At 36.2% G+C, this 16508-nt stretch overlaps 1 protein-coding gene across 2 annotated transcripts in view; it reads left to right on the plus strand.

Annotated features, from left to right (window-relative positions):
* The window catches only part of SLC16A7 (solute carrier family 16 member 7), a 151235-nt gene extending 139500 nt beyond the window's left edge, over positions 1–11735 (plus strand). For both annotated transcript variants that reach the window (XM_083366466.1, XM_083366467.1), the window contains one exon: positions 1561–11735. In XM_083366466.1, the coding sequence (XP_083222592.1) occupies positions 1561–1832 (272 nt within the window). In that variant the 3' untranslated portion in view covers positions 1833–11735. The remainder of the gene's footprint in view (positions 1–1560) is intronic.
* Positions 11736–16508: the final 4773 nt, after the last annotated feature.

Below are 16508 nucleotides of genomic sequence, written 5' to 3' on the forward strand. Positions count from 1 at the left end.
TTCAGTCTTGTCATCTCTTGTTTGACCACATCCAGCTTTCCTTGATTCATGGATCTTACATTCCAGGTTCCTATGGAGAAAAAATCTTTACAGCATCAGACTTTCCTTTCACCACCAGACACATCCACAGCTGAGCGTCCTTTCGGCTTTGGCCCAGTTGCTTCATTCTTTCTGGCGCTACTAGTACTAGCCCTCTGCTCTTCCCCAGTAGCATATTAGACACCTTCTAACCTGAGGGGCTCATCTTCCAGCGTCATATCGTTTTGCCTTTTGGTACTGTCCATAGGGTTTTCATGGCAAAGATACTGGAGTAGGTTGCCATTTCCTTCTCCAGTGGATCATGTTTTCTCTCTCTGCTATGACCTTTCCGTCTTGGGTGGCCCTGCACGGCATAGCTCATAGCTTCATTGAATTACGCAAGCCCCTTTGCCATGACAAGGCAGTAATCCATGAAGGGGAAATAAAATTTAACTAAGAATAAAGCTCTGCTTTGACTTTCTTTTCTATTCTGATTGTGGCAGATAGAAGTTGAATAAAGAAAGAAATCTTATAACTACATTGGCTTTAGTGATCCTGTAACACTGAGCCATCATAATGCTGGATTATATTTGAAAACTTATAGTAGTTCTGAACATGCAGAATCCAACTGCAACCTTACTGTTCAGTCCCCATAAATCACAACTGAATGACAGTGGCAACTTTCCACCCAATAGCCAGCTAATGACATACTCATCAGGAATGGCAGAATGCTGTACACCACATTATCTTCTCTCTGTTCCTGTGGCATCCAAAGGAAAGCCATAGGGAAAAAAACATATGTTTCTCTTCCTACCACTTCTTCTTTTTACTCAGTCATCTGTTCAGATGGATTGGGCATAACTGATACCATCTTTTTAAAGAGGAACTTTTCCTTCCTTCCTTCCTTCCTTCCTTCCTTCCTTCCTTCCTTCCTTCCTTCCTTCCTTCCTTCCTCGCTCTTTCTTTCTTTCTTTCTCTTTCTTTCTTTCTTTCTTTCTTTTTTCTTTCTTTCTTTCTTTCTTTTTCTTTTTCCTTTCTTTCTCCTAATCCATCACACATAAATCTATCCTTTCAGTTCAAGACAAAGATCACTTATTGATAAATCAACCTAATTTTTAAAAAACATTACTTATATGTATTTTAATATATTATATGCTATGTGTGGATATTGTCCATATATTCTCTATGGAGTACTGTAGTTAGATTTACTTGAAAGTAGTGCAGATTATAACAGTTCTTATTGTGACACTTCTTATTTTCAGAACCTTTTTAGGTACTGTAGCAACTACTTTCAAATACAATGGCATCCTTGTAACACAAGGATCCTCTTTTCTCAGTCTTGTGTTTCACTATACATGGATACATGCATATTAAAAACAGAAATGTATTTTTGAAGGAAAATTTTTTATACTTGAAACATCCAAAAACATTTTCTGCTGCTGCACGTACTGTTCACCACTTCTTTCCAATTGTTAAGAAGGGGAACTTATCTTCTGTTATCTGAGATTACTTTCTTTCTTTTCTTTCTTTTTAAACTTTCAGGTATGCTTGTGGACATAACCAAAGACTACAAATATATGTATTTTGTCTGTGGTGTAATTGTTGTTGTTTCAAGCATTTGGCTGTTCATTGGAAATGCAATCAATTATAGACTTTTGGCGAAAGAGAAGAAATTAGAAGATGAAAGGCAGAACGCCTTAAAGAATGCTGATTCCAAGGAAGTGGAGCCTTTGACCCACAAAGAAAGTGAAGAAGTTCTCAACAGATCCAGCAAAATGCAAGACAGTCCTTCAGAAAGAGAAACAAATATTTAACATAAATATACATATTTATAATGTTCAAACTACATGCCAGATGTTTTGTAATAATTATAATCAATTACAATACCAAATGGCAATAGGCATTTACAAAACCACATGTATTATAAAACACAGTAAATTAAATCACTGTTCTGTCCCTTCTAAAGAGAGGGAAGGATACAGAAAGAGTCTTCCCAGAACTGCATTAAAACATTTGCCTCTTCAATCACATTGCCCTGGTAACAACTGACTTCTATTAAAATGTCAAGCTATTCACAGCTAGACTTTTCTGTATCTGGTCTTCAAGCAATCTGTACCTGTCCAGGTGTACACAATAATTGCAACAAGGGAACAATCTATAGTGTGGTATGAGAAGGGAGATTTATGTTGGAGTCTTTCAAAGATCCATTGTTTATTCTGCTCTACATTTGTTGGAGCAGGATTTGGCATGATGTTTTATTTTGATGTCATGTATTCTAGGGCTCCTGTAGAATTTGATATGAATTGCTTAAACATAAATCCCAAACAGGGATAGTGCTGTGTAGTGCCATGACTGTAGGATCTTCCTGTAACAAATATTCTTCCTCCAACAATGCTTCACCCAAAAAGTGCTACTATAGTAAAGGGGGGAACAATTACTGTACTGAAGAAATACCCATGTCTACTGATCTTTTCACTAGATAATTTTTGTGTGAGAGGAGTTGTTTGATTTGTTACTTTTTTATTGTTCACTAGAAGGAAACAGTTTAAAGTGATGAGTTCAAATATGAAAGAAAAAATGGAATAACTCTTAATAGCTACTTGAGTAAAAAGTGCACAAAAATGTATCACTATTGTTTTTATAATGCATTTTTGGTAGATCCAACTGGGTCGTTATCTCTGATCAAACTTTTACTTTGTGGCTTTTAAAGATATATGAAAAGGGTAAGTGTTATTGCTAAATGCAATAATGTTTTCATTTTAGCTAATAAATAGGGTTTTTTCCACTGTAAAAACATTAGTCATTTAAGATCTGGAAATAATACTTATGATGGATTGTCTCATCATTGTATATTGTAGCTAGATATGCTGGCACAAATGTTAGCATCAGGGTATAACTTTTGAACAACGTATTGCCTTGTGATCATCACTTCTCTCTGTTTGTATTCATACTTATTGAAACAACCTTCCTTATCTTATTAAATACTCTGCCCTTGGTGATCATTATTCTTTTCAAGATGTGGGAGATGAATCTTTGCCACACTCACATTATTCCCTGTTAATAAAGTTACTCTCAACAAGGATTCAATGTTTTCCTATTACAGACCACACAGTGTGAAATGTTCATAGGGATATCAGGGACCAGAAAAAAAATAATCAGGAGGGAGACTGTATCAGATTTGTGGACTGCCAACTGACCATCTTTAATTTTTTTCCCATCTTTAGAAGCAAAATCGATGGATCATAAAGCAGTAGAAGTTTTATTTTTTTCTTTCCTTTTCCTTAGTATGTGATTATTTTAAGAATAAATAATTGTTCTAATTGGTGACGTTCGATTCCAGACTATTCTACTCTGGAACAGTGATTCTGGCTAGATTGAATTTTGGTATAAAGATCCCCAAATACCCTATCTGAAAAATAAAAATAGTTGGTCAGTACATAGATCTGATCAGTTCCTCAGATCTGAATGTCATCAGGCAGACCTTCTCCCATTAAAATTTCTTTCCTTGTTCACAAGGCACTAATAGATAATAGGGGATTGTGGATCCCATGATTATGGACCATGGACCTCAAACAAAGAGTTGAGATGGAGCCAGTCTTTCTCAGCTGGCCAATATGCATCTCAAGCAGTGGCCTCTGTGCAGTTCTTGTAATTGTGCTGAGCTATAGTTACAAAAAAAAGCATTGATCCCACTGTACTAATTAGAAATAGAACCATTTAACTACCTACTCTTATGAAGCTGCTTTCAAGGAGCACTTCACTCAAGATCTTCATCAAAGCAAACCACTTTCAGAGATCTGCATAGTCTAAATTGATCTTGACTTTCACATCTTACAATGGTGATACAAAACCAGATAACCAATTTTGCACATTAAGTGGTGAAATTCACATGCACTCCATTGTTGATTATCTTGTTTTTTCCTCATGAAACATAGTTCTAAAAAGATCTCAGACATTCAACTATCACTGATGTTCACTTTACTTCTTGCTACACTATGACTATACTTTGTTCAGAAAGCAGTACTGTAACTCAGCTATTTATAGAGTATCAATTGTAGCTGTAAAGACCAAGCTTGTTGTAATGGTTAAGATTAGAAACAGGGAGATGATTCGCTCTTGTCCCACCTTAGGCTTAAAGCTGGCAGGGTGACCTTGGGTCAAACACTCTCAGCCCTAGGAACCAGGCAATGCCAAACCTCTTCTAAAATCTTGCCAAGAAAACTGCAGGGGCTTGTCCAGGCAGCTGGCAGAAGTCAATATGCATGTGTGTACAGTGCACACACACACAAACACAACCACACACTATAGCCATAAGAAATCATCCTTAAATGAGCCACAGGATATGCTGCTGCTTAATAGTTGACATCTACAATGCAAGCTGCTTAATTCAAACACAATAAAGGAAAGTGCAGTCTTCACACCCTGCTTTTTAAACTTTTAATTATAGATTTCTAACCAGACTAGAAACAGAGCAAGCAGGAAATAAATTTGGGTTCATGAAGCATTCATTTTATCATCCCAGATCACTAATGTAATATGAATTTGGAAGGTAGAATTCCCCCCCCCCCATGGTGTAATTCTTGTTTCCATTCTACTCAATTATTAACAATCCACTATACAATGAATTTCTACAAGATAAGTCTTCTACAATTAATTTGGACAGTTCTCTCCACTAAAGATGCATTTGCAATGAGACGTTAACTTGATCTCTGTTCAAAAATTTAAGTCAGACAACTTTGTTTTGTCTCATGGAATTCAATGAGATGCTAATTCATAGCTTCACCATAGTTGCCTTAGTTCAACCTATTGATGTGTCACTATATACAGTAAGTAGTTATAGGAATATACAGTAAGTAGTTATAGGAGCATGGGGTTCACACTGAGCACCCAAACTCCATCCTCCACAAATCTTGTGGGATTTAGCAGCAAGTCTGAAAGGATATTCTTTTTCTATTCACTTCAGGAGAAGTAGAACATACTATGTCACCCACAACTTTCCTTTTCAAGGTTCTTGATAGCAAAAGAATAGCTTGAATCTTGAATCTTACTTATATTCAAGGAATTGCCAGAGAATCACTTTCAGGCTTCCTCACTCATGTCAATGGCTAAGAGCAGGATATGTCAGGATAATTAGATGAAATTTCTTGTATTCATCTGTATGTCTGAATAGGGCTCAGACTGCTGTAGAGCTTGTGTAAGGGTTCTATGAAGGGCATACTATTTGAGGAATAATGAGAGCTATATTTATGTGTCAGCAGCTGCAGCCAGGATGAAGTAATAAAAGGTCTGTGTGTGAGAGAGAGAAGGAATTTAAATTTGATTACATTAAATTTCAACCTAATTAGAATTAAATGCACATGGGAACACATGTGTGCAGTATTTTCTTCCTCTCACAATAAAAAAGTGCAATTCAGTTCTAACTTTTGAAAATTTTTGTGGGCCATACTCAGGGTGTTCGGAGGCTTTTACACATGCACGTTTCCTTATTTTTACATAATGGTAATTATATATTTTCATCTTATACAAAGCAAGTTGTCCATTGTTAAGTGCATATGGTATACAGGATGTACAATGTTGCCCATATATATGTATGAAATTACTGAGGAGTGGTGACATCCCTGGCCCCTGTGTCAGGTTGGTTTACCTAGATTGCCTTTAGATACATACTTTAAAAAAAGAAATATTAAACTTGCATGTAGATTCCATGTAATTTCCATGTGATTAGAACAGATAGTTCTGTAGCCAGAATGATATGAAAACCTCTGTCTGCATGAAGATAACTTAAAAATAGACAGTCTTTTTTATTTGGCCTAGAAATCTCTGAAAGCATAAGGCCCCCATCTGACCCTTATCATCTTCCTCCACAAACGTCCACAAAACAAAAACAGTTCTAAATCATTCCACGCTGTTCCTATGAAGAGGTTTTCAGGGCCATTACGTGGGGAGGGTGTGTGGTTGCCTATGGCCACAGTTGCCCATTTTTGCATGGAACACCAGGCTAGGGTTTCCTGCCTGAGCAGGAGGTTGGACTAGATGACCTCCAAGGTCCCTTCCAACATCATCATTATCATCATCATTATTATTTGGGCCTTTTTAGGAGAGGTGAGGAAGCACATTCTGGTCAGAGGTAAGAATGCTGTCCTTCTTGTGAGTGATGTGATGCTTCTATCTATGCATGTAATGGGTGACCAGTTTGGATAAATATGAAGTCCTTAAAGAAAGAAAAGCCTTAACAAATATAGCAAAATACATTTGTTGATTACCTAAGAGTGGTGGGGGGGGGAAAGATACAAATGCTCACAGTTAGCAGATTAGAGATAGAAAGACCTCTAGGTATTTGGTTTTTTTTTAACAACAGTGAAGTTTGGTGACACATTTATCTCAATCATCTTTTCCCTCACTCTCTTCCTTCTTTGCCTTAGTGTCTTACAGTATTTTGTATCATTTACTGTTCTAACATTTTACTGCTTAGCTTATAATTAAAATTAAAAATGTGTGCCATGAACTATTGCCATTTCAAGACCTTTGGCATTTAAAATACTGGTAGTTCAGTTTACTAGTAAAGGAGCAAATAAAATTAATTAGCCAAACAATTGGTATTCTAGAATAGGTATGTATGTATGTGTATATATGTATGTATGTATATTTAGCTTTGATTATAGATTGGTTAAGCTTTGTGTTATTGCTAGAGACAAAATCTAAAATGGTTAAGCTTTGTGTTATTGCTAGAGACAAAATCTAAAAATGGCACCATTTCTTGTGATTGCCCTTTGTCATGAATTTTTAGAAGCATTCTTAGTCCCACCTTAGGCACAAAGCCCACTAGGTGACTTGCGGCTAATCACACTCTCAGCCTCAGGAAGCAGGCAATGGCAAACCACTTTGGATAAACCTAGCAAAGAAAACTGCAGGAACTTGCCAAGACAGTCACCAGAAATCAAGACTGGCTTGAAGACACACACACACTCAGAGGAGAGGGGGAAGTAGGGGAGCAAAGTAGGCAGGAGGAGAAAGGAGTGGGCAAAGCTATCAATAAAAGAGAATATTTGTAGCTCAGGATTGAAATAAAAAGTCCTTAGTGCTCTCTGAACTTGGTTGTTTTCTTGCAGATGTTTTATTACCCAAACTAACTAACATCATACAGTGCACATGATGATGTTACCCAATTTGGATAATGAAATGTCTCCAAGAAAACAACCAAGCTCAGGGTATAGCTATACATCAAAACATGGCAGGCACATTTAAAAAATGGCAGGAAAGTTGTATGTGTTCAAACCTTAGAGTACAGTTGTATGTGTTAAACTATCTCAAAATAGTAGAAAATCTTGCTAGTGAGTTTCAATGGTTGAGATAAGTGTTGCAAGAACTACAAAATATGAGCTTCAGGAACAAATGCAGCCTTTGAGGCAAAGGTTTGCCTATATAATATCCTACATCCTATGACATACTTAGATTTTGGAACTCCTAAGCTTGATGTAAAAAAAGCAGTTTAAAAATAGGAGTTGAGTTAGAAAGCCATTCACCTATAGCAAAGTAATTACCTGTGGGTGGTTGTCTTTACTTCAATTTAAATAAATCAGTTTTTTATTTACTCCATTTTGCAGCCACATTTATATTATAAATGGAAGAATTGAGACTGAAAACCTTATGCGTTGTTATCTGTAAGTCATAGTATGTAAACTCATGGCCCAGAGTATTCAGTTCATCTTATCCTGGCTTTTAATTAATGATAATTTATACATTGCAGAACTGTAGTTTCTTTTGCCATTATGGCCAGGACAAAAAAAGAAAAGCCTCCTTTCATTATCAAATAGTTTTCATTATTCATGTCTGCTGGAAATGTTATGTGTCCATCAGTGTGTGTGTGTGTATGTGTTGGATAAAATGTATTTGTAAAAGATGACAACAATGATGTTTTCCTGTAGAATACTTGATTATTTCTTCCATTTACTTCCAGTCTTACTTTAATTAGGAATTTATTATAGTGAACATTGCAATATTTTACAACATTGCTTTGAAGTTATCTCAATGTGGGCTGAAATATCACCACATATATTTTAAATTCTGCAAGAGTATAAGTAACTGGGTTTTTTTTAAAAAAAAGGTGTGTTGCAGTGATAATTTCTGAACAAAATATATTATAGGTTTTTGTTTGTTTCTATATATGTTTGAACTAAATATGAACCTGAATTATTAAATAGCCACAGAAGCAAAGCCTGTTAAGAAACAAATGCCATTTTGTTGCTTGGATGTTCATTGTAATGGAGAATGCTTGAATTGGGAGGATTCTAAATTCACATAGTAAAAAGTTATCCCATGTCTGGAATCTAAAAGGCTAAAAACCATTTAAAGGTAAAACATTTAAACCAGTTCTCCTTAAGCCTCATCATTTATTGTAGTCTTCATGCTGCTTCAACCTTCACAATATAACCTCCCATTTTCCCTGAGATGGAAGATCTGAACTTGTTCTACTCAAACTACATGCAGGTTGTTGATTTGGATAGAACAATAATATAATGGCTGTTAGTGAGTATAATCAATATTGTGATAAATGTTATAAATTGCATCTTAACTGTTTCTTCTGCTGAGGCCTACCAGTCTAGGAATATGATGCCTGATAACGTGAAAATATCTTGTGATACCTTCAACACAAACCATTTTATTATTGCTGAATTTTTATTTCCCTGGATATATATAGGAAATGGAAGCCAAATATAGAGAGCAAATTTAATTTCACCACCATTTCTATATGTCAGATAAGTGGCAGTATAGTGAATTAGAATATGAAATAAAGATATTCGGCAACAGGAAAAAGATTAGGCACACAGATAAGCTCTGTCCCTCCTTCATTCAATCAGACTGGAAAATAAAATACCAGCAGATAAAGAAGAACAGATAAAGCTAGAATTACAGGTGCATGATTTGGTGGTAGCAGTATTTTAGTTCCCTTGTGCTAAAAAAATTCTGTCTCCAGAGTCTGTTTTACAGACCCAATCAAACTAATTATTTTCTAAACATTATCTGCAGCCATTCATCTAATTTGTTTCCTATGTCTCTTCCAATGCATATGATCATCACACCTGCTAAATTCAAGCATTACACAAGACTGGAAAATGATGGCAAAGCTCTGATTTATAAGATGATACTATGCTGATTAGCTATTTGTTGATAAATTAGCTTGTAGTGAAAGTAAAATTGGGAATATCTTCATAGAAACTACACATTCCCTTCGACACACACAACCATCTTTCAACTGTTAGGAAAGAAGAGGCAAGTCTCTAACGTTTGTGTGCAATGTTCCATCTCCAAAAAATCCTTGCCCATTTCTTAAATTTAAAGATTGGAGCAGGACTGATTGCAAATCAGTAAGGCTGCTTGAAATTTCAAGTTGAAAGTTCAATTTAAAGGCATTTTGATAAAATCACCCCTTCAAATTGAACCTTTGAATCACTGAAACAATTTGATATGTCAAATAAAATTGGGTATTCCTTTCTTGAATGCAATCAACAGTTTGAATTAAACTTGACCGAATTAACTGAATCAACAAGTAGAATAAATCAATTATTTCAGTCAAATTATTTTCAATTATAATCTTTGTATATATTGAAGAGTGAGCTATATAGTGCATGATGATTTTTTTGGAATGGCACTAAGTTTAGGGTGTGGAGTTTATTGGATAATTTTTGTATTAACAACTGGCTGAGAAACAAGTGAGTCAGTCATCTAAGTTTTCATCTCTTGAGACACAGTTGTGCTCTTTTTTATAGGTAGTCAAAACATAGTGGTTATTCATTCATTTGGGATCTGCCTAGAAGTCAGGGCATTTAAATTATAGCCCTTCAAAAATTATCAAACTGAAATTTCCATTGCTCCATATAATTGGCCAAATTGCTAAAGCCTATAATTGGGGTTCAATCATATCTGGTGGAGCCAACCTCTGATTTAGATTAATGCACAAATTATATAGTGCAGGCATGTCAAACTGCTGGCCTGCGGGCTGGATGCATCACAACAAAACCGCACCCTCCCCATTGCCGGCAATGGGGAAAAAGTCATGATACATTGTGCAACATCACAAGACGTCGTGAGTTTGACATGCCTGATATAGTGGAAAAGAAAAGAGGAAAAGAAAATATCTTTAAATACAGTTAGTGAATCAGATAGAATTCTAGAAACTGATCCTAAAAAAACTAAACTATTTTTTGAGTAGAGAAAAAAGAAATGAGAACGCCTTACAAAGTTTCAGATTCATAGATTACTCCATGTATCATTGATTAAACTAGCTTAATTATTGCATCCTTTTGTTTGAAAAAAAATGTTACTTTTAAATTTCAGCTGATTTTATTCAATTTGATGGAACCAGACTCATTGATATCTAGTTGTGCCTTGATTTGCCTCAGGTTTGAATATGTGTGTTTCACAATTACCAATATGTAAATGGCATGTGCAATTTTTTTTATTGAAAAGTTTTACAAAATTTAGTAATAAACTCCCCTCCCCATCAACCCTCCCCCCTTCTCTTCCCCCCCAGACTTCCCAAAGCAGAATATAGGGTATTATATATAACAATCTTATGCAAACATATATTAAATATCTATTAAAACATTAACAAACCTTCCACTCTTTAACTCCCTTATAACAAAACTAAAATTATTATGATAACACATCTATAATCATTAAAAATTATTCATAAACTATTTGAAATTTTTAGTCCCATATTTGTTTTGAATATAATCAATCCATCTTTTCCATTCCAAAATATATTTTTCTTGTGATTGTTCTTTCAAATATGCTGAAACGTTTGCCATTTCAGCCACCTCCATCACTTTAAGTGTCCATTGTTCTATTGTAGGTAAATCTTCTTTCTTCCAATGTTGCGCCACCAAAAGGCATGTGCAAATTTAAATGATTGTATACTTCATATATTTCTATACCTGGATGCAAATAAGGCTGAACTGCTACTGTTGGCATATAAAGGAAGATTGTAATAATAAAATCACTATAAAATGCCTATTATTTATTATGGTTGGTCTGAAGTCAGCCAGATGTTTAAACTGGATTTGGCTTTTTTATCCATCTATTAAGTCATCATCATTATTAATATTGTAATTGCTATTTGAAAAACTCCGTATTCTCAAAGTCACTTGCCAGACAGGGAACCAACTATTGAAAATATAATGGAAATACTGTGTTGTGTACTGTCTCTGATTTGTGGCCAATAGAATTGAGATGAACGTATTTTACTTCCATATTCAAGTTTGTAAACATGCTCTTCCTTTAGTAAACTGTTCTAAGTTATAATGAGATATGTAATAGCCATTTCTATGTTAGCCAATGCAATAGTTATACCATTTTTAAAATTTGTTACATGTTTAGAACAATGGCTTTTGTGTGTTTGTTTTTACTTGCAGATATTAACTGTACAACTTTTGACAACCACTTTTTAGCTCAAGGTGCTATTCGCATTCCAAAGATGATCTGAATTAAACAAATATCTTTTTTGTTTCAATAAGCAGTTTTGATGACAAATGTTTACAGTTTACACTATTAACCTGTATAACAACGAACACGCCATTATTGTGTTGCATTTAAACAGATATTTATGATTTTTCCTTAATATTGCTATTACAGGTCTATTTTAGCATCTAATGTTATCTAAATCCCCATGTATATGCTTAAAGAGCATATCCACAATGAACAAGTTAAGAAGTGAAAAAATCAAATAAAAATCCTATATAAAATTGATTGTTAGCGATCACTATTATTTCATGTGCTACTCCTGTTCATCTGATATATTTCTTTGCTGCCTGTATTGCTTGCAGGCTACAGATGTAGATTTTATGCACAGAAGAGCAATTGCTTTCTGCCATCGTTCTTCAGTTGCTAAGAGAGACTACTACTTCAATCTTTAGAGAACTGTTGCTAGTCAAAAAAGATTGTCATGAGGCAGAGGCCAGTAAATTTGATTTGCTGCAATGCAGATGCCTTCCCCCCATGGCTCATACTATTATTGTTCCAGAATTCTCTGCATCACACATTTTACTTTTCCTGTATTTCTGCTTAGTAATGTCAGGGGTGTCACATGAGCCATAGGGAGAAGACAAGAAAACTAAATCATTCACTTTAGACCTCATGGTTACTAACAACTGGACAAATATGTCTTTCACATTTATTTCAGTTTCAATTGACTGTGCTAGAATGCAGACTTTGATATTAGCAATTAGTTGATAAAGGTATTTAAAGAAAATATTATTTTTAGTAAAGCTGTTCCCTACTCCCATTTTCCCCTCAAGAAAAATCATAACACTTAACCATAATGGTTAACTATAATGGTTAACACTTAACTATAATCAAATATTCTAGTTTTCTTACTGAGCCAATACATATAAATTTGTGTTCTACCCTGTATCCCTTGAAACTTCCATCTCACTTTTTTCAGATTTTAGTATTTTTAATTTGTGTAGTACTGCTTTACTGTTTCTTGTGGAGTCAGTAAATACAATACAAGGCATCACTGTGCAGAAGCCATGTTTTTACAGACGGAGGGAATACAACTACAGGAACAGGAAATGCATCACAAGAACAATAGAGATGAATCATTGACTAGCAATATGAAACAGGAAACAAATACAATAGAATGAATGATAGAGCTGTATATAAGGTAAACATAACACCCATAACATCTTTCCCTTTTCAAGTTAACCAAACAACATTATGAAATTTTGGATGAGAACCAGTAACAACACTTCCTATAGGTTGAGTCTGTTGGGTGGTTGTGAACATCTGCCATTATGGGTGAAGACTGGCCCTCCCTGTACTAAGAGTTTCTCCGACCTTGCTGAGGTTGCTGGGCTCTTCTCACCACTTACTGGGACGTTCTGCCTTTGACTGCTGTTAGGTATCCCAGCTTTCTCAGGACTGTTATTAGCATTGGTCTGTAGCATCAGTACTGTGCATTCCCTATTGCCAGTGGGTAAGTATGGCCCAGTAATACCAGGTGAGTCGGGCCTGTCCACTGGATATGGAGAGTCAGGCTGTGAGTCAGGCTGCTCAGTCATATGCAGATCCACACAATTGCGATGATAGAGCATTCCATCAATGTCCACTAGATAGGAGCGTGGTGCCACCTGTTGCAAACAGATACCTATTTTCCAGTGATCTGTTCAATCTCCAGGCAGCAGTTTCATATGGACTCATTCCTCAATATTCAATTCTGGCAACTCTCTGGCTGATTTGTTATATCTTGCCTTGAATACTTGTCTCTTAAGCCATACATTTTCTGGGATACCTTGTATCTTAGAGGGCTCAAGCAACTTATTTGCCACTGGTAAGGAGGTCTTTAGTCTCCTTGACATCAGTCTCTTGACATAGTAATCCATGCCTTCAGTTGGAGTATTTCCCAACAGAGATTGGGAAAATCATTTCTTGTCAATCTTCCAGGCTTCAACACTTCCAACTGAGCTTGGACCACAACTGCCCCCTGCAACTCCTAACTGGCAACCGGTGACTCACGCTGAGATTACTGAGCTTATCTCTGAACTAAAGAATATGAGGGCCTTCTTTAATATGCTTGGGGTCATATATTGGTCAAGTAAAGAAGAAAGTGGGACAAGTCCAGAGTAAATATCACTGCTTCAAATAAATTGCATTCACTCCATCGTCCTTTGTTAAAATTAATGTTAACTTGCTTGAAGATAATCATCATCAGCTGAGATTAGAAACTGTGCACTCATATTGAGTCCCTTTGCACAAACTCCCTCAAGCTATCTGCATAAAATGTGATTTTATCTCTCACTAAATGCAACTTTATCTGTAAAAAAAACTTTTTTTATCAAAGCCTCCCCAAACATGTCACATGGACTTTTTAAAAATAAAGCAAAGGTTAAAGGACTCTAGTTCCACCCGAAACTACTTGCACTAATTAGGTATTCTGCATAAATTTGGAATGGTATTTAGAATTTCTGCAAATTTGATTATATTTTATCTAAAATATAATAACATAAATTTTACAACTCCTACATTACTAGTTTGAGATTTCCAAAACTAGTTAAGGAAGGCAGAAGAGAGAAAGACAGAGAATACAGATAAGAAACTGTCTATCAGTAATAATGTGAGAAAGATAAGGAAATGGTTGCTTTTTCTATTACAGACTTGGGGGTAACCTAAGTTCAAAGTCAGGGGAGGAGAAACATCTAATTTAGTAGCACTTTCCAAAGATGTAAGAGACTAAAAGAATCATCTGACCCAGTGAGATTAATATATCCAGGAAGAAGAACAGTCCCAGAGTCTTCTTAATATATTTTTTTCATGTCCTCCTGTGACATGACAAGAATTTCAATGTATAGCATTGCAGTTCTAGATATATTGTCTCTCTTCAGCCTAATTGGCTTATTTTAGATTGTATTTACAAAGCTGTAAGAAACACTCACTTGATAAAGGATTAAAAGAAGTTTGTTCAAAACCTTATGTCAGGTTTGCTTGACACCTTACAAGAGAGCCTCAAGTTCCAGAGACTCAGCACAGGCTTTATTTCTTTTATGAAATTAGAGGTTTTAGGAGTGATGTTGCAAGTATTCCTTGAACATGCATTGAATTAGATTACAAGGAATCCTCAATTTATAACTGGTTGTTTAACAACTGTTCAGTGTTACAACAGTGCTGGAAACAGTGTTTTTTGGTCTGTGTGTAAGCATTTCCAACAGCCATAAAATGTCACACATACCCCTCCCCACAATCACATTTTGGGTGCTGATACATGACAAGTATAGAAACATTGAAATAACATCTGTGGTAATGCTGAGACATCCATTTCTGTTTCTTTCCTTCTCCTGTTTTCTATCCTTGAAACAATACATTGGCAAACATGGTCCACATAGCATTAAATCATTCCCAAAGATTCATAGCTGAGTTCACGTTGTTTGGTAGAAAAGTGAAGATGACCAACATGCCAATAAAATAATCATCTGACATAGATAAAAATATCATTGTGTGACATAGGACATGATAATCATTGATCTGCTATGGCCCAATGAAAAGGGATTGGACCTCTGGCTGCAGTGATCATGTCATCCACACCCAAACCCAATCCAATGAGTTCTTTTTTTAATGCAGAGAACTACCTCATTTGACTTCACCCTTTTGAACTCTCATATTTATACTCAGTGTTTCAATTAATACTAACATCCCCACCATCACATTCTGCTTTGGTACTGAATTTAAATTAGGAGTTTCTAAGAAGGATTTAAATTTATTCTGATGGACTTAATCTATTAGTTGTCTAGAGACAAGCCTATTAGCTTTCCAAAGGATCAACAAATCACAGATGCTGTTTCATATGTGTTTTGAAAATAGTTTTCTAATTGGTACAAAGACACATAATTTGAAGAAATTATTTCTGATATAAAAGATGTATAATTAGGAGGCAAAACATCAAGGCCAGCCTTAATGAATGGATAAGGCCTGTTTCCTTATATGCCGTGATTATCTAAATTATTTTGAAGTTGCAGTTTTTTTCCTTCATATTTTCCAATAAACTGCCTAGAATTCCTAGTATTGCTCCCCTTTAGAAAATACAACAAATGCATATAGTAGAAATCATAAATCCTTATTATTATCAGTTCTGCTGAAAGAAGTAATCACTGATTTTTTTTCTTTATAATTGATAGGAGGATAGAAGGATACTTGCAATTAATCAGAATTTATTGAATAATGCTGCCTAAAACCAATCTCGGACTACATCTAGATGAATGAATACTGCAAAGTTGCATGGTCACACAGAGAGACGGAGTTGAGGTGCCTGGGTTTTGTGTTGTGCTGGATTCTGGTGACCGCCTGGTTTCCCTGTCTGTCTCCTGCCTGGGGTAAAGTTGCCTCTGTGCCCCACTGGTGACCCTCCTGGGTGTTTGAGTTAGTGTTGTGGGTGTTTGTGTTAGTGTTGGCTCCTCCTCCTCAGCCCCCAGCGTGTCCTCAACAAGCCTTTCAGGAGCCCTTTTCCTCAGCTGGTCCAGGTGCCTCTTCCAAAGGAGTCCCCCCTCCACCCTTATCTTGTAGGAAAGGGGTCCTGTCTGCTCTAGTATCTCCCCTGGCACCCATGGGTGACCTGAGCTATAGTTCCTAGCCCAGATGGGGTCCCCCATGTTGAAAATTGTTTTGATGTTTGGGGTCCCGACGTCTGCTGCTACTCTGTCTGGGTGAAGCCTGTCCAGTGTTGTTATAAGACGCCTGCCCCATCTGAGTTCTGCTGGGCTTTTGCCTGTGGCGGTGCAGGGTGTTGTGTGTTGGTGTAGGAGGAAGGTGGCCAGTCTTTGCTTCCAATTCCCCTGCACTATGCGCTTGAAGGAATCCTTTGTTGTCCGCACGAATCGCTCTGCCAACCCATTACTGGCCGGGTGGAAAGGAGCCGAGGTGGCGTGTCTAATCCCCAAAGTCCTCAGGAACACCTGAAAATCCGAGGAGGTAAATTGTGTTCCATTATCTGACACGATCACATC

Source organism: Vipera ursinii, assembly GCF_947247035.1.
Source record: "Vipera ursinii genome assembly, chromosome: 6".
Lineage (NCBI taxonomy): Eukaryota > Metazoa > Chordata > Lepidosauria > Squamata > Viperidae > Vipera > Vipera ursinii.